Source organism: Syngnathus scovelli, chromosome 18 (genome assembly GCF_024217435.2).
Source record: "Syngnathus scovelli strain Florida chromosome 18, RoL_Ssco_1.2, whole genome shotgun sequence".
Classification (NCBI taxonomy): domain Eukaryota; kingdom Metazoa; phylum Chordata; class Actinopteri; order Syngnathiformes; family Syngnathidae; genus Syngnathus; species Syngnathus scovelli.
The window spans coordinates 10142012-10163480 of record NC_090864.1 but is presented as its reverse complement, the minus strand read 5'-3'; the positions used below and the strand labels follow the sequence as shown (position 1 = coordinate 10163480).

At 41.6% G+C, this 21469-nt stretch overlaps 5 protein-coding genes across 8 annotated transcripts in view; 4 read left to right on the top strand and 1 right to left on the bottom strand.

The window, feature by feature from the left end:
• Positions 1-261: 261 nt before the first annotated feature.
• LOC125985664 (palmitoyltransferase ZDHHC20-B) lies at positions 262-4831 on the top strand. Of its 2 annotated transcripts, XM_049748628.1 has the most exons (14): positions 262-425; positions 832-858; positions 1120-1214; positions 1307-1427; positions 1489-1558; positions 1656-1688; positions 1774-1894; positions 2080-2115; positions 2262-2400; positions 2486-2612; positions 2695-2784; positions 2850-2956; positions 3046-3099; positions 3194-4831. In XM_049748628.1, exons 1-13 carry the CDS (start codon positions 308-310, stop codon positions 3093-3095), a joined length of 1134 nt encoding a protein of 377 aa, XP_049604585.1. In that variant the 5' UTR covers positions 262-307; the 3' UTR covers positions 3096-3099; positions 3194-4831. The 2 variants fall into 2 exon arrangements, with proteins under 2 accessions (XP_049604585.1, XP_049604586.1); XM_049748629.1 differs by lacking the exon at positions 2080-2115.
• A 1102-nt stretch (positions 4832-5933) lies between these two features.
• On the top strand, positions 5934-10309 carry slc51a (solute carrier family 51 member A). Its single transcript, XM_049748754.2, has 8 exons — positions 5934-6149; positions 7282-7433; positions 7510-7583; positions 7648-7806; positions 8205-8316; positions 8918-9064; positions 9139-9244; positions 9387-10309. The coding sequence occupies exons 1-8, from the start codon at positions 6074-6076 to the stop codon at positions 9542-9544; spliced, it is 984 nt and encodes a 327-aa protein (XP_049604711.1). The 5' UTR covers positions 5934-6073; the 3' UTR covers positions 9545-10309.
• Positions 10310-10801: 492 nt separating this feature from the next.
• On the top strand, positions 10802-17069 carry pdk3a (pyruvate dehydrogenase kinase, isozyme 3a). Its single transcript, XM_049748751.2, has 11 exons — positions 10802-11150; positions 12847-12988; positions 13117-13188; positions 13793-13977; positions 14041-14130; positions 14223-14300; positions 14416-14492; positions 14587-14688; positions 14760-14867; positions 14960-15073; positions 15910-17069. The coding sequence occupies exons 1-11, from the start codon at positions 11048-11050 to the stop codon at positions 16057-16059; spliced, it is 1221 nt and encodes a 406-aa protein (XP_049604708.1). The 5' UTR covers positions 10802-11047; the 3' UTR covers positions 16060-17069.
• LOC125985718 (choline-phosphate cytidylyltransferase B) lies at positions 17004-21410 on the bottom strand. Of its 3 annotated transcripts, none has more exons than XM_049748752.2 (8): positions 21203-21410; positions 19584-19683; positions 19400-19516; positions 19157-19308; positions 19002-19080; positions 18788-18930; positions 18532-18720; positions 17004-18456 (listed from the first exon to the last, which is right to left on the bottom strand). In XM_049748752.2, the coding sequence occupies exons 1-8, from the start codon at positions 21281-21283 to the stop codon at positions 18232-18234; spliced, it is 1086 nt and encodes a 361-aa protein (XP_049604709.1). In that variant the 5' UTR covers positions 21284-21410; the 3' UTR covers positions 17004-18231. The 3 variants fall into 3 exon arrangements, with proteins under 3 accessions (XP_049604709.1, XP_049604710.1, XP_068504875.1); XM_049748753.2 differs by lacking the exon at positions 21203-21410 and adding an exon at positions 20316-20479; XM_068648774.1 differs by lacking the exon at positions 21203-21410 and adding an exon at positions 20316-20452 and having other exon boundaries at positions 19584-19654.
• Positions 19957-21469, top strand: part of pola1 (polymerase (DNA directed), alpha 1) — a 28966-nt gene continuing 27453 nt past the window's right edge. Inside the window, exon 1 of the mRNA XM_049748750.2 lies at positions 19957-20171. The gene's annotated coding sequence lies outside the window, so the exon portion shown is untranslated. The remainder of the gene's footprint in view (positions 20172-21469) is intronic.

Genomic DNA, 21469 nt, shown 5'->3' with positions numbered 1-21469 from the left:
TCAAAAGTTCTACCATTATAAATTGAAATCAGTCATTGAGTTTGTTTACATATTATGACACATAATTAATCTGGTCTACAAATCTTTTACATGACATGATTAAGAGTCCTGTAATATTTATTGCAATAATTTAAGTTGCATTAATTTAAGATTTTCTCAAAATAATTTTAATCACAATGCGCCTGCGTATAACTTAACCCCCTGTGGGTTTTGTTTACATTCGCCAAAGCAATTATTTCCGGGTTGCGTGGTTTGGCTCCGATGACGTCACACGCAGACGCTCCCTTTCCCCAGTAGATGGAGAAAGATGGCGCCCATGCACGTACTGAGATGCTGTCAACGGGGATTAGCCTGGATACCTGTGATTTTCATCGCTTTGGTCGTCTGCTGGTCCTATTATGCCTACGTGGTGGAGCTTTGCATATGTGAGTAGACTTCTCACTGCCCTGTTGGGCTTCATTTAAGCCTTTTTACTGCCGCTGTTTCCATTGTACTCGACACACAGCCGCTTTTTTGGCCAATAGGAAGTAAATGGACTGCAGCCCATTAATAAAACTGGCAAAATTCTCTTGATACAACGAATTAACAAACCGACACCTGTCATTGTTTTTAGTCGAAGTATAATTTAAGTGATGAAAATGCTTTGGACCGAGACAAACTTTCCCCGTGCCTTGCTAACAGTTTTAGGTTGAAGCTCAGTGGGGAAGTCGGCATCCTTCCTTTTTTTTTTCATTTGGTTGCCTTGTCATTGCAAGCACTTGCAAAAAAACGTCCAAAAAAAAATCTCTTTTTCTTTTTTTATGTCACTAATACATTGTTTGTCTCTTACAGTCACCATCACTAGTATAGGAAAGCAGGGTAAGCTTTTTTTTTATGATGTCTCCTAAGTCTTATTGGTTTGCTAGCTCACCTTTCTCTCAAAGTAGTGATGGGGAAATAAAGCTTCATTTTGGCTTCATGAACCAGTTTTTCTTTCATCCTCTAGATGGCACTGTTGGTTTATAGAAAGGGGTTTAAGGAATGACAGCTCAATAAACACAACTGGTTCATGAACACCTGAAAGCTTTGTTTTCCCCTCACTCCCTCAAGGCTAACATTTTTCATATTTGTTCCCCCCAGTTGTATACCTCATCTTCTTCCATTTCTCCTTCATCATGTTTGTGTGGTCATACTGGAAGACCATCTTCACAAAGCCTGCCAACCCTTCCAAAGAGGTAAGCGTGTGATCCAGATCCAGAGTGACCCCCGTGGTGCTACTCGGGTCAATCATCTAAAATATCATGTTTTTGTTTTACACTCCCTCCAGTTCTGCTTGGCCAAGGCGGAGAAGGAGCGCTACGAGAAGGAAGAGCGGCCAGAATCCCAGCAAGAGATCCTGTGTCGAGCCGCTGCCAGTTTACCACTTTATACCCGCACCGGAGCAGGAGGTACTTTTGATGTTGCGACAATGCTGACGTCAGTTCTGACCCAGTTCTGCTTTTGCTGCAGCAATTCGTTACTGCGACCGCTGTCAAGTTATCAAGCCCGACCGTTGTCACCACTGCTCCGCGTGCGACATGTATGTTTTTAATCATTTCAACGCAACAAAATTTGTTGGCTCTTCTTGTCCGTTTACCTCTTTAGTTGTGTTTCATCTGCCTCCATCTTTTTTGTAGGTGTGTGCTAAAGATGGACCACCATTGTCCCTGGTACAAGATCCAATCCACTGAACCGATGAAACAGTGTTGATGCAAATAAGGTCCAGTCTAACCTTAGTCCTTTGTCTTCCACCAGGGTGAACAACTGTGTGGGCTTCTCCAATTACAAGTTCTTCATCCTCTTCTTGGCCTACTCGCTTCTTTACTGCTTGTTCATCGCAGCCACCGTGCTGCAGTATTTCATCAAGTTCTGGACCGTGAGTAATGACACACTCGGGCACAGTCTTGATCTTTTTAAAGGAGGAGTCGCCCCCCCCCCACTCCACCCCCATGTGTCCTCTGTCCTTCTTTCGCGCTGTGACCTTCCGTATGTGTTCACACCCCTTTCCTCCTTCTTCTCCCCCGGTTTTCCTAACGAGTCTCGTTTCTGTTCGTACTAAAGCTTTGCCGGAGAAAATCGGCTGAGAACTGTCCAAAGGTAACACAGCCACCCCACCGCATTGTGGTGATGCTGTCTCCATCCCTCCCTGTTTCCAATTCCACCGCCAATCATCCCCCCCCACACACACACACACACTTCGATGTGTTATTGATGCTTCCCTTTTGTCCCATCTTTCTCCACAGAATGACCTGCAGGAAACTCACTCACACGCCAAATTCCATGTCTTGTTTCTCTTTTTTGTGGCGGCCATGTTCTGCATCAGTATTCTCTCCCTCTTCAGCTACCACCTGTGGCTCGTTGGAAAGAACCGCTCCACCATCGGTTGAGTCTTCAATTCACCTATTACCTGATAATGGATTGTTGAAATGATTTCTATTGTGACCTGATTTTATTGATTATGTCTCAGAGGCGTTCAGAGCGCCCGTCTTTAGGACTGGGTCCGACAAGAATGGCTTTTCGTTGGGGTTCCGGAAAAATATAGCTCAGGTGTTTGGAGACCAGAAGAAGTATTGGCTACTACCAGTCTTAACCAGGTACTTGTCTTTAGTGTTATATTAGCTGTAATTATTTCCACTTGGATGTTACTTGGGCTGACTTAGTTTTCGTTTACCACAGTCAAGGAGACGGTCTGACGTTCCCCACTCGGCTCGTCAACGCCGACATCGAGCAGCCGACAGCCGTCTCGTCCTCGGAGCCTAATAAAAGGTGATCAATCAGAAGTGAAAGGATTTTATTTATTATTATTATTATATTTGTTATTTTGATTGCAGCGAAGTGATAGTGAGCCCACTCAGCGAGTCGCACAACCGCCTCCTGAACAATGAGCAGCACACCAACAGCACGGTACAACACGTGGCTGGTAGTCCCATCAAGTCAGGTGAGGTTTACCAGAATGGAAAACACTTTAAAAAGTGATAATAATAAAAATAATTGTAAGTCTTTGTCGCTAACTGTTTGCTGTCACAGCCCCAAATGACACCATCGCCATCGCCATCTCCATGGAGAGTGAGTCCTAACCAGGTGATTTGTTGCTCCTATGAATAATCGTGCGGTCTAGTTAAAGCTAGCGATAGAAATCCACCTGATTGGCTATTGTGTTTCCCCCCCGCCACAGGAGCCTCTCCTCAATCATCCAGTCCGATGCCTTAAGCTGTGCGACACTTTCGCTCATCGCCATGGTGACGGCCCCTCCGTGCAACCTCAGAGTAACGATGGAAATGCATTCCTTTTGCCTGTAACAGCACAGAGCTGCGTCCATGGCGTTGGTGTTTTTTTCCGCATGCAGCAGCAGCAACAGCAGCACACACACATTTATTTCATCGTATCTGTATCGGACTTTTTTGGTTTCTTATCTAATCCTATGCGGGAATCACAAGCTGCTTTTTTTAAAATTTGTATTTTTTTTTTTTGTGCCAAAAAGCTACCTGGATCTACATTAAGAGGCACAAAGCTGCAGTCAAAAATGGGAGAAAAGTTGGATGGTTAGCATTTTTGTTTTCTACGAAGAATCCACTGATGGGACTATTGTTTTTCTTCTTTTGAACTGTATTCTTGATGGACATTGAATATTTCCCAGCACAGACGTCCCCAGACGCCTGGGTCAGTGTCCGTTTTTTTTGTATGAGCACAAGACGATGCATTTGCACTGCGCATATTATTGCTGTATACATCCAACAGTGCTGCTCGTTTGCAGGTTGGCAAAGCATCACAAGTTGAATGATTTGTGCGTGTGTGTGTCTTTTCGTTTTTATGCATTTGCTCGTCCAAAAGTCGTCCCTTTTACGTTTCGTTATGTCTGCAGCGCTCAACAAATTCAACATTTATTGCCAAAATAAGGGCTGCACCAGCAGGAGCTCAGACTCCTGAACTACAAGTGTTTACAGCATCCTTAGCTTTACCTTAACCTCTGTGGGCCAAACAACATTTAACATTTATTTTCACACCGTGTTGTCTCATTCTAACCAGCAGAGGGCGGCAAAACTTGCTTTACCTGCTGCACACAAACATGATCTCAAATACAGTCATATTTTTGGATCATGACAAAAAATAATCATTTTGAAGACTTGAGACCATCAAATTTGGCCTTTTTTTTTTTTTGCTTATTCCGAGCATTAGCTTGTGTTTTGTGAATTATCTTGTGTCCTTGGCAACGCAGGGATTATCATCGATCTCACAGTATCTCAACAGTTTTTATTGTACAGAATTTTTATTTGTAGGATGACCAAACGACTAAGCAAGGAAATCTGTTCCACATATGCAACTTACCCGTTCCTCATGCACTTATGTAATATTAACGTGTCCGATCGCATCCTCATGACAGTTGAGCCTCCTGCAAATCACATCCCACGCTGTACACGTTTACAGCCATTTATATATTGTATAGAGTGACCTGTGGTGTTGTACAATGTTTTCTATCATAGCTGTGCTACATGTAAGCAGAACATACAAGTGTCAAATGGGCTTCATAACAGTGAAGTGCCATCGAATTATAACAAATCAAAATTATTTGGCAGAAGTTATATAACCTTTCCACTAATTTCCATTTATTCACAATATTTGGACCTATCAATCTTTAATTTTCTATAAACGCTCTCTAATCTTTACTCTGGGCCTCGAGGCGTGCGTGTGTATTTTTGCACAGTGTTGTTTTGTAATATCGTCTTGAGAGAAATGCTTCAGTGCAGCAAACTGTTTTTTACATATGTTGTACCTACCGGTGTGCATAACACCAGAATAAAGCCCCTCAGCATGACGCCTCGCTGTCAGAAAATATGATTTGAGCCTTGTGTCAATGTGGTTGAAACTGAAGGTGAATCATGTTTGAAAGCAGCTTTACTCTGCTGTGTCCTAATAAATGAAGCCATAAAACCTACAAATGTGCATTTGTCATTTGAACATAGTTCCATGAGACATTCTCAGGGATTTGTCCTATTATAGGCAAAAGTCCAGAAATGGCAATTCAGCCCCTCAGTCTAAAACTATCCTGCACACACATTAAAAGTGGAGTCTTGTGTGCACAAGTGTACCTAATGTTGTGTCTGGTTAGCGTGTGTGATAACAGTATTTGAATTAAGCTAGCTTTGGAGTTGAACTTTTGGCTATCTGTAACACACAGGCCCTTGACTCCTCTTGGAAGGTTGTCAAATGAATACAAATCACATGTCAACTCCAATGCACTTAATTCCAAAATTCTTTCATGTGTCCAGATGTATTTCATGCAAATATGAGGGCGAGGTTGCAAAGTAGCTCATTTGCTGAGATTCTAAAATACTTTTTTTTTACTTGTTCAGCATGCAATCCTTGGCTCCCAAGGCAATGGCCTCCATGTCAGTTTTTTTTAACGTGTTGAAAAGCAAACATGTCACAAGGCCAAAGCAGCCTTGCTTTCACTGAACAACTTTGGATGGCTCATCCATTACAGATAACACAAAAATACACTATTAAATGGCGATTTTGACATTACTAGGGTTACGCCTAAACAGATTATTAGAATGCACATTTGTATTTTTGTTATGTTCCCAAATTGATGTCCAAAATTATAAAATGTAAAAAGTAAAAATTTCCCAATAAAGGGTTTCATGTTGCCATTTCTGAACGCCTTTATTTAATATTTGAATAAAAACTGAGGTCAATTTTAACATGATTGATTCTCCTCATTAATATTACAAAAATATATTTTTAAAAAATGAAAATACACATATTATATTATGTTCCCAAATATGTATTTTCTTCTATAAAAGCACAAAATATTAAAGGTAAATGTCGCCTCGAGCTAGTGTTTTCAGCATTGGGAGGAGTGTGTGCAGGAGTGGGCGGGCCCAACGGGGTGCGGGGGTGCCCCACTGCAACAGCACCGCCAAGCGGCAACACGCTCTTTTTTCCTTGAGAACCTCAACACCGCCACTTCCAAGTTCCGCGCGTGTCCGTGGGTGCCAACACGGAACCAGCACACGACGCCAAAGTTCCACCGGTGAAAGTTTTGGGCACCTCCAACATGAACGAATCCATCATCCCCACAATGGACCCTCGGTGCAAGGGAAAGCCTCCCCTGGCTATGGACATCATCCTCCGTGAGTAGACTGTTTTTCGAGACGGGAAGTGGGCTTCAGGTGTCATAATGAAATCACCCTGTAAAAAGTTTTATTGGGCGTGATATCAATTCATGTCTCACCAGCATCCAGTTTAGTTAAAAACATTTGTTTCACTGCATAAATTCTTAAAAGGGAAAATAAACACTAATCCAAAGCACATGGGAGATGTTAGAAGGAAACAAACACACGTTGAGCAGGGGCTGAAAATCTTGAAATAATACTTTTGGACAATTTAATCAGAAAATCGTTTCGGATGACTTTTTATTATCTTGTTCATTTGAACACTAATTACGTGACTAAGTGCAATTTTAAAAATACAACATTTAGGGCGTCAACCTAAAATTTGACCTTTATCTTGACATTATTTGTCATTTGTTTCTGACATATATTTTTAATTTAAATGGTGAATTCAGGCAGTATGCATCATTCCAGAGTGTGTTAGGAATGTTTCCAAGTCTCCAAATTTATAGCCATAGTTTCCATAGTTAATAAAATCTTGATTCAGTTCGTCTAAGATAATATTTCACACTAAATAATTCTTTGACCACACATGGGGAATTAAGGCGTAAAGGATTGTGACCAAATAATCCAATAATACTATATTCCTCAAAACCAGTTGTGTCCTAATCCTAAATCCGTACGTAGAACTCAAACTGGATTACTCCGGTTTCAGGGAGAAAATCCCCTTAAAGATGTCATGGTTGTCATATGAAACTATGCATGCAATATAATAAATCAAAAATTAAAAGTGCACTAAGTGACTTTGATTACCAGAAACCCAGTGACACTCACCACCATAAATGACGCTCAGTTACGGGCAACCAAATAAAATCCTCACGTCACGCTTTCTTTCTTTCTTTTTTTTTCTTTTTTTCAAGCTTAAATAACGTGTGTAGCATCTTTTAAATGAACACCAGATGTGTGTTCTTTTACATGGAAGTTGTATACACCACTGCTGACACACAATGAGAAAGCTAGCTTCCTGTTTTTACTTTTCTTTTCCACATTTCTTATTTACTTGAACCGTGTTAATGTTGCAACAATCCAGATGTTACCTTTATATCTTTTTTAAGATGATCTATTTTCCATCATGTGACTTGCTTCTCCACAGAGTTGGACCTCTTTGGCATCATCTTATACTCTGTCCTCACCTTCATGGCAGCCACGTCCATGTTTCTATTCATTGAGGAATGTGTTTATATTTATAAAAAAGTGCCGGCCCATAAGAAGAGCACCATCATATGGGTGAACGGTGCAGCACCGGTAAGAATGATTTGTTGTGAAGAAATGATTGTTACCATTTTATGCACCCCTAATTCGTGTGATTATTTTTTTCAAGGTGATCGGCACCATGTCCTGTTTGGGAATGTGGATCCCCCGAGCCACCATGTTTACGGATATGACTTCAGCTTGGTGAGTGTGCCGTCCTCTGCTTATTCAAAATCGACTCTCACCATCATCCTCTCTCTCATTGCAGCTACTTTGCCATCGTGGTGTTCAAGTTCCTCATCATGATGATAGAGGAGGTGGGCGGTGACGAGGCCTTCCTGCGGCGGGCGCCGAAACATAAATTGAGGATCAGCACGGGGCCGTGCTGCTGCTGTTGCCCTTGCTTGCCATTCGTAGCCATCACGAGGTAAATATGCAGTATCTCGGCTTTTTGGAACATTGCTTCACACTCTTGTGCAAACGCTTTATCATATATGGAAACCTCATGTAGTTAATGAAGCACACGTCCTGCCGACCTCCACATGTGTGCACATGTGAGACATTATGGAGGATTTTTTTTGTGTGTGTGGGGGAGCGGTTTGAAAGTTACGTAAAATGAGGAGATCCTCTGCACATGTTGTACTTGGAAGGCAGGTTAAACACACTCTTGGCCATTCAACTTTTATTGGTAAAGGCAGCACACGGTTAAAAGTTCATACACTATTTTTTCCATGCACACACATGGAGGCAATACGAAGAGAAGTGGCTCTTATTATTTGTGCTCCAAAGTGGTAGAAAAAATCACAAATGTTTCCCCTGTTGCAGGCGTTCTCTTTTCCTTCTCAAACTTGGTTCCTTCCAGTTTGCTGTGCTGAAAGTCGCCTTTACTGTCCTCTCCATTGTCCTGTGGACCAACGGAACCTTTGACTTGGCGGATGTGAGTCAATCGTCTTGATACCCGTATCGGTTACTGACAGGAAATTATATATATTTATATTTATTGTATATTTATTAGTATACATACGTTCATTCTATATTGATATTACTGGTTTGTTTCAAACCTCTACCACAAGAGGGCGACAGAGCAATTCAAAACCTCCGCTAAGCCTCAAATTGGAGGGTATCGGTTTAGACTCTAAACCCTAACCCTAACCCTCTAAACTTTAGTCTTACGTGGATGTGTAGTTTTGCCCCGCAGCATGGCTATATTATATTTTATGACATTAGATTATATAATATATTATATTAGTTTATATTGGATAAATAATATATAAATGTAAGATTATTCAAAACTAATATATAAACATAAAATTATTATTTTTCATTATTATTATTACTATATTTTATATTTAATATGACACTTTGATCACAAATATATATTTATTACAAGTTGAAATTCCTACACTATCCAAACGTTTTTGTCCTCTGTGACTTTGTTTGGAAACTTTTCAATGGAATTTTTTGTTGCTCATTGTATTCCCTGTCTGTTGTGTCCTGTCTTGTATTTGCTGACACTCCCCCGCGTTCGACTGATTCAGCTGAGCATCACCGGTTCTGCAATCTGGATCAACCCCTTTGTGGGCATCTTGACAATCATCGCCCTGTGGCCTGTGGCCATCACGTTCATGCACCTCAGGATCACTTTACGTACCCTAAAGATCATCCCCAAGTACGCCATGTACCAGGTAGGACTCAAGATCCACCCCTCATAACATCAGCATGGGATTATCAGCTCCAACAAGTGTTCACATGTTCGCAGCTCGTGCTGATCCTTAGCCAGCTTCAGTCTGCCATCATCAACATCTTGGCTTTGAACGGAACCATCGCCTGCGCACCTCCATTCTCTTCCGCCGCCAGAGGATACAGTGAGTCACCATCCATCATCTCTCCCTCACCTTTTCTTGCTTCATCAGCAATGACTGTGGTTTCTTTTGTTGTTGCCCCAACTTCACCTGGATTTTAATCATCTGTTGATTAAAACACGTTGCTCCTTGTGCATCTCCACAGTGATGAGTCAGCAACTGCTGATCCTGGAGATGTTTATCATCACGCTGGTAACACGTCTGCTGTATCGCCGCCTCTATGACCCGCTGCCAGAGGAGGAGGCGGAGGAGTGCGATGACAATGAGAACACCAAAATGGTTACTTTGCAGAAAGCTGCGTGAGTCTGTCTTAAACATTTGTGTGTTTTATCCTCATATTAAGTGTGTTTCATCAGGAGATTACTGGATGTTCAATTGACTGAGCAGACTTCTTGGTTACACAAACTTTATAGAGTGTGATAACTTTTGCTGCCAATTTGTCTCTGTTTTTTACCATTGTAAAACCCTGAGAAGTTATGCAAGAGACTTTTGGAATGTAAGAGACTGTTCGTTCTCAAATTTATAACTTTGTAGAGGGAATTAATATTTAAATATTTGTTCATGATGATGAATCTGCAAAACATGCTTGACTTGACACAAACTGGCAAATGACGTCAATATTTTAAAATGATCAGTTCAGGTTAACCTTGTGTTCCCTGGAATAATATGACATCATTTTCAGTGACCAGCCTTTAACAGTGCAGGTCAGTGCCTTCATAGGAATGTACAGGAAACAGATTTTATTGACATTAAATGTCTTTTAGGAGATGCTATTCCATTAATGATAAACTGTTTGTTTTTTTTGTTTGTTGCTGAATCTTTACTGTCACTTTTGTCATCCGCAAGATGAGTACAGTTGACATTCCAAAGACCTGCTTCTGTTTATTTTCTTAGTGCCTGCTGTTTTTTTCCCCCTCCGTTAGGTGGCAGCAAAATACTAATTCTGATGTTTAAGAATAAGTAACATTATTCAAGTGAGGACAAAAACTGAGAGAATAAAAGGGAATAAATTAATAAAAAATATGAATGTACAAGGTTAAAAATTAATAAAGTCGTACAATTTTCACATTTTGAATAGAACGTAAGTTTTGATTGATAGTACTGTTGTCCAATAGTATTGCTGCTCGTTCGTTACGTCATTTACTTTTAGCCAATCATTTGTAGCGTGCTGGTAGGCACGATCAGCAAGATTGACTCGTGACGAGACCGGAAACAAGGAGGTATTTTACAAAAATAAAATTGAACATTTGTATTAAGTATAAGTATTTACATATTTGATAGTAGGATTCAAAATAGCATGTTAAAACAGTCGTGTGAGTTCGTTTCTATTAATTTATTGTCGATTTTGTTTATGTCTTTCCTTTGGATGATTATTATTTGCAATAAATTATGATATATGGCATATAGTTGCTGATTTGCTGTCCATACATACTTGGAGGTGTCACAAGAACATTACTTTTTAAAACAATGAATCTTTTATCAGACGAGCACTTCTGCACGCGACAATTATTTTGAAAGGTCTAGGCAGAAGTTGCAATCGAAAACAAAAACTTGACACATATTTCGCAGGTCTGAATTGATAAACAATGTAGACACAGGAAGACCAATTGGAGGATTATTGCTTCAATATCAGCCATAAAGCCGTATGGACAACAAGCGCTCATCTCGCTCCGTGTCCTACGGGCGCAGACCGGTGACTTCACCGCCTCGACTCAACCGTCAACACCAAGCGTTCGATTGTCAACATTACAGGCAATGAACGGTAGTGCATCTCGTGATTCGTCAAGGTCCAATTAAGGCATCAAAATGAGGTTGTTGATGTCTCTACTGAAGAACACCAATCCCAAAGTGGAATATTACTCCAGGTTCTCCCCATCTCCGCTCTCCATCAAACAATTTTTGGATTTCGGTAAGTTGTCAGGTGGCTGTCAATGCTCATTTCCTGTATGGTTAATGACACCATGATGATGGTCATGTGTTTACTCTTTCACTTTTGACAAGCTACACTAAACCAGAAACCACACTTTTGAGAACCATTCTAAGAGTTATTAAATGCAGTTTATTTAAAGTACTGTACATGACACAAAGGCACCATTATTATAATTAACCCTTATATTGAATCTTATTTGAGGTACAGGTAGATGTACCGTTCAGGAAATGACCCTCCATATATTTTCAAATGTCTATTCCAAAGCAAACTGTGATCAAATTCATTAGAATTCTACAAATGTTTACATGGACATAAAATTGTTGTTAGTGGAGCCTTAATAAATGTATAATTAAAATAAGAATTTAGAGAATTATAAGAATGATCAATGCCGATGCAGCTTGTCAAATTGTTTTCTTTTCAGTGACGACATGTAACCCTAACCCTAACCCCCCCCCCCCCCCCCCCCCCACAAAGGCTGAGTCTGTTACCGTTTAGAAATACTTGAGGCTTGAAATTCGAACAACCAGTTGTTGTTAACTGTAAGCTTTTCCTTAATCCATGTGTGATTAAAAGCGGCCGTTGACATGGTCAACATTGGTGCAGCTATCTTCTCAGCAAGCCAAGTAAGATCCAAGATACACAGCGTTTGATGTTTTCCCGTCAACAAGCCACATCATTTCCATCATTCGGCTGAATCAGAGGAAGCTGACTTATTCTGTGACGTCATTTGGTTTCTCAAGGCAAAACACATTTTTGTTGGTTTACAAATTGCATCACGGGAAACAATGTTTACATGATATTGTTGTACAGCGAGAAATTTCGCAGAGATGGATTTCTTCCTGCATTTTCCGAAAACAATCTTCCCATGTCTCCCCTCGCTGAGAAGAGTTTTTGAAGTGAATCCAAGTCTGATCTTCCTCTGTGACCTATTGTCCTGCTTTTGATTTGGTCAATAATTGATGGTTGATTAAAGATAAAACACGCAAGGGTTAAAAAGAACTGTTTAATCAGTGCCTGATAAGCAAAATGTAGACTCGAAGCTGTGCTCCACACATACTTAGAATGTCTCGCATATAGTACATTGCATTTATAAAATGGATTAAAAACACGAGGATAGACTCCAGTTCACTATAAAGTCAAGCGTGATCTAAAACGAAACGATGTATAAATGAACAGATGAGCACAAAATGCATTTTGAAGGGAATGATATTGCTTGCAAATATGATTTTCACCTCACATTTCTAAATAAACACAATTACAGTAAGTCAGATGATGTGTGGGGGTAGTCATGTTAGTCATTGCTGAGTGTGGAGTTCAAACAGACATCATGACAATTTACCAATGACGTCAAGTTCAACTTTTAATGTCTTTTGTCCCTTAAAGTCCACCATACATATAAAGCTTGTCATTTAGATTACTTGTTAACTCATGGTTCAAAAATATTTATAGCACACCATTGACTTGTGTCATATTACATCTTGAGCCAAACAACATGAGGAGCAAGTGAAGAGATTAAAAAATATTGTGTAGTCAAAATTAAGTGTTTCATGCAAATGTGCTTTATATTAGAAAAAACATCTGATTTTTCTTCTTACTGCTATAAAGTTGAACAAATTTCAGGATTGCTCTCCAATATTATCAATATGTTCACCTCATTGATCGGGTTTTGTTCCAGGCAGGGAGAATGCATGTGAGAAAACATCCTACATGTTCCTGCGTAAGGAGCTACCGGTGCGTCTGGCCAACACCATGCGAGAGGTCAACCTGCTGCCCGACAAACTACTCAGCCAGCCGTCCATCCGTCTGGTCCAAAAATGGTGAAATCATTTTATTTGAAAAGAATTTCCTACGAAGGTGGAATTATTTGAAGTGAAATTATATATGGCAGTTATTTGATAAGATGTTTGATAACAGGTGCCCTTTGCTTTTTTTTTTTTTTTATTAGGTACATGCAAAGCTTTGTGGAGCTGCTGGAGTATGAGAACCGGAAGCCTGAGAATCCTCATGCGCTGAACGAGTGAGTGATACGTGGAGGCGTTCATAAATGCACACATTGTTTCATGCACCTTTATTGCTTTATGACACGGTGTAGTTTGTTAGCACATGTTATGGACAAAAGTATTGGGACATTACTGAAAATGTGGACGGATGTTGGACCCGCTCTCATTCATACCAGGGGCGTAGAAAACAATTTCTCAGTGAGGGGTGGCCAATGTGTTTATTTCATGAAAGAATTAATAAAAAAAAAAAAAAAAAACTCAGTGTAAGAATAGGCTATTGTACCCATATGAAGATGGCAGAAAAATCACAGATATGAAAATTTGGTCAGGAGTGTGGCCACAGAGTGGCAAGAGGGGAGTTTTGGTCACCCCTGGCCACCCTATAGCTCCGCCCCTGGCTCGTACCAAAGTTGTTTGAGGGATAGAAAATGAAGGAATGTATGGATGGAGCTGTGTCCCAAGGCTTTTGTCCACAGTGTAGTTCAAGTAGTGTGTGCACTCTAACAATGGCCATGTGATAAACATCCATGGCTGATACCAGCACAGAAGAATTTGAAGCCCGTTTGCAACAGCGCATTCTGAGAATTGCTCCACTAACATCTGTCCTTGTTGACCCCTCAGCTTCCTGGAGCTTTTGATCGAGATCCGGAACCGTCACAATGATGTGATTCCGACCATGGCCCAAGGCGTAATCGAGTACAAGGAAAAGTTTGGCTTCGACCCTTTCATCAGCAGCAACATCCAATATTTCCTCGATCGCTTCTACACCAATCGCATCTCCTTCCGCATGCTCATCAATCAGCATAGTGAGTCTTAGTTTGGATGATGTTAGCTTGTTCGCGCGCGGCTAACCCGGGGGACCTTTCCAGCGCTCCTGTTCGGTAACGACACCAACCCGGCTCATCCCAAACACATCGGCAGTATTGATCCCACCTGCTGCGTGGCTGAAGTTGTCAGTGGTGAGTTTCCAGACATATTAGGAGGAGAACCAGAGAAGCCAAACACTTTTAATTCTTTCTTCTACTTAGTCATGTCGTCTTTGTTCCATCAGATGCTTATGACACCGCCAAAATGCTTTGTGAGAAGTACTACTCGGCTGCTCCTGAGCTCCACATTGAAGAGTTTAACAGTACGACTTTTTGTTATTATTTTCTCAGCCCACCTTGAGAGTCTTGACATACTTCCAAAATAACTAGAAACATGACGCAGAATGGAGCCTTTTTGTTTTTCCCATCATTTCTTAGTGAAGAGCCCCAAAAGGTCCATCCAGGTCGTCTATGTTCCCTCTCATCTATTCCACATGCTGTTTGAACTCTTCAAGGTTTGTAACCTCCTACTTTCCTAAATCTAATTACACTGCATGTGACACTAACTCTAGAATGGTCTTATTTAATTAACTCACGCTTTATGTCTAGAACTCAATGAGAGCCACAGTGGAGCTTCATGAGAACAGCACAAAGGGATTACCCCCAGTGAAAGCAAAAGTCACTCTTGGGAAAGAGGATCTGTCCGTAAAGGTGACTCAGACCCCCCTCACCCTCCATCCCGTGTGGTGGTCTTATCTCCGTGTCTTTTGTGCATCTCCTAGATCAGTGACAGAGGTGGAGGAGTTCCTCTCAGGAAGATCGACCGCCTTTTCCACTACATGTACTCCACCGCCCCGACGCCCAGCCTGGAGCCAGGCGCCGTCCCGCTGGTACGATTTTTAAATTCTACTAGCGTTGACATTTTTGTTCCACGTCGTGCTCATCATGATATTTCATAACCCGTTCTCATTTGTGCTTCCAGGCCGGTTTCGGCTACGGTTTACCCATTTCTCGGCTCTACGCCCGATACTTCCAAGGTGATCTGAAGCTCTACTCTATGGAGGGTGTGGGCACGGACGCTGTCATCTATTTGAAGGTAAACAATGGAGTAGAAGGCGGGCTCAGTAATGATATCTTTAACGTGTTCTGCGTTTCTAAAAACAAAACACATATCCAATATCACCGTGGTTCCATTTTCTAAACATCTCAACCAACCCACTTGTCTACTAAAATGCTCCAAAACAAGTCTCGAAGCATCATGATAACCTTTGGATTACTTTGCAGTTATTGACCATATTTAGATGATAGGATTATGTGTGCACAAGATTATTTTGACTGTTCAGGTAGATACACACTAATTTGATTACATCAGCCTCACATTAATAGTCTGTTTACATAGTTGTCACATTAACAGCGATGAGATTCATAGCAGCTTTTTATCCATATTTGGAAGTGGCCCAATCGCAATTTTGGGGATATAACAAAAGAGAAGGAGCCCCAAAAAAGAGCCAGCGTGAAAACCGGAAGCAGTAGGAAACAGCTGTTAGGTCTTGCCTAAAGTAAAAAAATAAATAAAACTAATAATTACTGGTTGTAGCGTGTGTGTGGGGGGGGTCACATGGTACTATTTGTAGAACAAAGACTTCCTGGAGTGTCCCTTGGTTGCTCCCAAAGGGCAATCAGACAGCTGTATTTTCCTTTTGTTGTTAGTCAGCAGGATAACAGAACATAATAGCAATCCTTCTGGTCTCAAATTGGGACAGCGTAATAGTCTGCACTTTTGAAAACAGCTCATCATTGAAAATCCAAATTTGCAGCAAGTGCAAAATTGAATCGACCGGTTTCCCCCCCCCCCCATCATATAACACGTGGCCTAAAAAAAAAAGACTTGGAGATATTCTAAATTTCCCACCATTCCTCATTTATCGCTAGGCTCTGTCGAGCGAGTCCTTCGAGCGTCTTCCCGTCTTCAACAAGTCAGCGTGGCGACATTACACCACCAGTCCCGAAGCGGACGACTGGAGCAACCCCAGCAAGGAACCGCGCGATGCCAGCAAGTCCAAATACAAAACCAACAGATAACTCGGCACACCCCTTTGCCATCAAAATATCCGTCATAGTATAGATGTCATCCAGCAGGTGTCGTTTCATTAAGAACCGGCGACGCCTGCTCAAATATCCTTTCACGTTTGGTGTGCTGCTTGGCACAGTGAGTCTTCATCAGCCAAAGGTCATTTTGGCTTCTCCCCTCACACCCTGGCTTCGGGTTTCTTCGAGAGGTACCTTTGACCGGACACACAAGAAGGCCAGTCTGGTAGGGAGCAGTTGTATTTGGGAGTCTTGTTTCAGTCAAGATGGGATTCTGCAACTCAGATAAAGCCTTACTACTGATTATTATGGTTTAGGTTTAGAACAGCAAATTGTTTTTTTCATCTTATGAGCAAACACACCACCTGTAAACATTGATCAGCCTTTTCCACTGGATTGATTTTCTTTTACTGTAATGATTTTGACTTTAAAAAAAAAGTCATTTATTTTAATCAAGCAGCTCAAAGCTGCAAAATCAAATACTGCTGAATTGAACAGTACAAAACAGTGCACTTTACTCGTATTACACTGAATATATACATTTAATTGCACTTAAATTAGACTTAATTGTAAAGATTTTTTTAATACGTTTTTGAATTTCCCTCAGAATAATGAAAGAGTGAAAGCGGCGAAAAGAAGAGTTTGTCTTATGATGGATGGCCTGTTTAAGCCTTATTTGTTCTTTATATATTGAAGAAGAACTCCAGTCTGTACATCTAACTATAAATAATATATTGGTTGCATATATATGCAGCCAGCCAGCTAGTGCTGGAGCGATGGCTTTCATTTTCCCCATCTCACAGCTTCAAATGATGTATTAATATGCAATCATCAACCAAAAAGCCAGCGAGAGCAAACATTTGATTCACCTTTGGTCAAACATGACAATAAAAAAAAAAAAAAATAGATGTCGTGCGTGATGTGTGTAAGGACAAAAACCATGTTGACTTTTTATTTACATACCAAGCTGTTTTAAGAATAAAAAAAAAACATACATTCCCAAAGCGTGTATTAGATCTTATAATGTTTTGGCAGGTGAGTTTTATTTGAAAGTAATCATCATGTTGAGTTAAGTTGCAATTCCACCATGAAGACCAACAGTAAAAACATTTTGAAAATTGTCAAGTTTGAAGTCTTTTCTAGGGTGTGATGTGTGAACAGTGTCAAGACAAGATGAACGTGACCACAGGTGAGTTATTTTGAATTCTTCAAACTTTCCGTGTTTGGGTTAACAGTCAACATGTCACAGTGGATGCACCAAAAGAGTATTGCTTTTATTATTAGTTAATTGCGCTTTGCTTAAAACTACGTATGCACAGTAGGGTTAGCCGATATTAGCTTTGTGGAATAAAAGAATTTATGAAGATTAAGTACAAGTCAGCAAATCATCATCACTTTAAATTTAGTTAGGAGCATCGTTTACGCAATTTCCCCTCGTTCTCGTCTTCTCCTTTAAAGTTCCTGTTTATGTTGCACTTTCAAACCGACTTTTAAATCTTGTGTATATAAAATGTGTGTAACAGTTGAGCATTTTAGAAGAATCGATGGTTATTGTTTGCTAAAGCAGATGTTTACAAACATTATTAAACACAAAAGATTATGTTATGACTAGAGAAAATAGAAATTTATTACTATTGAGATCCTAAAATGAGTCGATTTGGACAATATTTAGATAAAAATGTCTCTAAACAATTACTCGATTGTGATTATTTTGATCATCGTTTTTTGTCGATTAATCGATTAATTCAAGAGTGGTGTTTTTACTGAACTAAAATGGCGTCTTGTGCAAGCTCGCAGTGTCCCTTTTAGATTCAAGAGTTGTCTTGGGATTTTTGCAGGTGCAGTTAGTTGACACGGAGGACGCCCTGAATGTCACACACAAGAAGAGAAAAACAAGGAGGAGGCTTCACAAAGCTGTGGGAACATTTACAGCGGCAATTCCATTAGTCTTGATCTTCTGTCATCTTCCACCCCACCCCACCCCGGCCGGTGATGGCTTCGACGGACTTCCCATGCACAGAAATCCCACAGCTTGGGTATGCTTTGCTATTTTCCTTGAGGTAAAGTGTTTTTGCTAGTGTTTGCGTGAGAATCGTACGTGGGCGCACGTGTGACAAGTTCACAGGTAGTGTTCCATGAATGCACGTTGGAGCGTCCGCCGTTTGTCTACTTCTCGTCCTCGTCGCCTTCGCTCATGCTGCTGATGGAGGCCGAAGCTCCTTTTGGGGAGGTCGGAGGCGAGGGCCGTGCGTTGTGCCAGCGGGCGGGCGGGGACGGCGGCGACGGCGAGCGCAGGGGGGAAAGTTCACGTGGGGGGCTGTTGCAGGGGGACTCTCTGGGAGATAGAGCGTAGGAGAGCATTCGTCCGCTGCGCTCCTGAAACACTTGCTTCTGCTCAAAGCACAGGAAAGGAAAGGTCAAAGGTCAAGCCATAAACCAAATTTCTTACACTGCACTTGTGCTTACCCAAGTACCATCAGGTCCAAATAATTCCAGGAAGTTGCCGATAAACTCCCTGGATTTTTCTTCCCACTTCTGAATGAGGTCATGACTCTTCTCTTCCACACGGTAGACAAAATGTTTACTTTTCTCCTCAACATTGCGAACCTTCTCTTTCATCCGGTCCACTTGGTTCTGGAGCCGGTATTTTTTTTCCTGTCAAAGATCACATAGACCAGTATAAGACAAATTTGGATTTGTTCGAATAGCCAACAGATCTTACATTAATGTAGCTGACGTTGAGCTCCTTAGCCGTGTAGCCACGTTGGAGGTTGCGACGGGCGTAGACGTCGTAGTCGCGGACAATCCTGGTGATTATATCCGACGTGGAGATTCCTTCGGTGCGTTGAGTAGGCACGAACATTCCTAGATCGCTCACATGACAAAACCTTTCCTTTAATACACAAAAGTTTGTTGCGTCACACAAACACACCAACCTGCTTCCTTGATGTGTTTGTAGACATCCTCGGTCCCTGCCGAGGAGTACGGAATATCATCATGAGCCACAAAATCGATCTGAGGAGCAATCACATGACATTGCATTCCATGGATTTACCTCACACAATCTGGGCCCAAGTATTTGATCATGTACCTTGTGTTGCTCTAAAAATTTCGGCGTGAGTGTCCAGGGAGCATCCCTGAGCACCTCATCGACGTAGCGGCAATGTCTGAGCGCTTCGTATCGTTCCGTCTCGGTCATGACTGTGAAGCCTTTGTACTTATGGGTCAGCTCATCGCTGCACACTGTCATTAAAAAACACGTACAGCTTACAACGAGGTTGAGCTAGATTCTTATCGACTTAACTGATGGCCTTTTTTTTGGGTTGTCTCTCACCTCCCACGATGAGATACGTGTTGGGGAAAAGGTTCTTAGCCTGCATGAGAGCACGAGCATGGCCCGAGTGAAACATGTCGAAAATGCCGTCGGCGTAGACTCTCACTGGACGGTCCACTATAAAACACACATTCGAAGCGGTTATCCTCACGAGGTCACCTTGTTGAGCACGAGGAGTTCTTACCCGGGGTGCCTCTGCGGGCTTGAGCGATGGTGAGCTTTTCATGAGGGGCGCGGCAATCGCAGCTGGTCTCCCTGACAAAGATAGCAGGCTCAGTCAGCATCTGAGGAAAACAACAATAGAAGGCTCATTAAAGTAATGCCTTAGATGTCGGATTAGTACATTAGCCGAAGTTGCAGGCGTGTACTTTTTTGTCGGCGGAGCAGTAGCACAAAAACAAGTCTGGGAATGATGCAGAATATCGGTATGCTTGTGCACATTTGAAATACAATTTTTTTATTTCTTTGTTCAAACAGGAAGAGTGTTTACGCTGCAGTAACAGCCACAATACCCATAATTCCTTGGGTGAGGTGTAAAGCAGAAGGGGGGGGGGTAGAGGGAGGCAGCTAACAAATATTCAGCACAGGACAGATGGTAAAGCTTAAGACTAACTGTCTGTGAGCACAGCGGCCTATCAGGATGAGCAAGTCAAGAATATCTGCCATAGGAAGGATTAAAGCGAAAAGAAATGGCGTGAATGGAAGGACTGCAAAATGAAAACAGAACAACAGACAGTAGGAGAGCTCGGTGCACCTCTTTGTCCTCACTGCGGTAATACCTTCATCCTACCCACTCACTGTTCAGCATCTCCCACAGGCACATGTGATACGGGCATCGGTTTCATAACCAATCCCCTTTTGTCTGCCTTTCACTCATACCCACACAACACTACATGACATAAAAAAAATATTTTACCGTCCGAGGATGGGGACAAGTGTGTTCCAACTCCTCCATTATTCCCAAACTCTCATGGGATGTCGCTGTGGTCGCGCGTTATGTGACTCAGCATCAATGATGCCTCTCTCCTCACCACTATGTGCTTCTTCCACCCTCGCTCGCATCCCTCCTCCCAATCGCCCAGTCTCGCTGATGCTCTCTGCCCTCCCCTCCCATCCGCTCTCATCTCATGGCTGCACAGAGGAGCTGCCTGCAAAGAGAACCCACTCTGCAAAGCCGTCCATGCACCGCACACTTACTGCTAATCACAAAAAATGATCAGCAGTAGTCACATATTCCTTTTAGGGAGAGGGACACTTCTCTGAGAGAAACAAATCTGCCCTCCATCACCATATTTACGTTTAGGCATGAGTTGCGCGTCTCTTACGAGAGGATCTTGGATGGTTCGCTGATCATCGGCAGAGATCGCTCACCCAATCACAGTAGTGAAAAAAATGGTAAAGGAGGACTGTAGATATTGAAAACACAGCACAATTACATTGTGACTTGTATTTTAGCTTTAGTCTTCTCAGAAGCCCTCAGACAAGCAGCTTCAGCATTTTTAAAAATTGAATTATTTCTCTGCCACCCCTATGTATAAGTCAAGTCCCACCTTTTGCCCCGGGAGGAAAAAAATCCTGGCACCGCCCCTGTTTATAATCACTTTTGCGACAATTTCCAGGTACCGTCATATGCCAACCCTGTTTTACATGTTTGCTAATTAATTTTAAATTAAAATTGTAAATTGTATAAGTGCTGTCTATAAGTGCCTACTCAGATAAATTGATTGCAATTGAGCTAAGAAAGTAACATTTATATTTAGAAAATAGTTAGAGCATGAGTTTGTTTCTCGATGCGAACTTTACCTTCTCGGGTTCTCTTCTGCGCCGATGACGTGTTGCATATGAGCAAAAAGGGCGTGCTCGGGTGCGTCGCTCTTTCGCCATAGCGTCCAAAAAGCATATGCATTACGCCACTATCGATTGATAAGTGTTTCCCCTCCAAGTACTTTTTCTGTAATGGTAACACTCACCACTATCTCGATCATAGACATACGTGATGATGGGATGATGACCAGTCAAGTGTGCTGACCTTATTTGGCAGGTTGTTTACCACGACCATATGGTACGTCA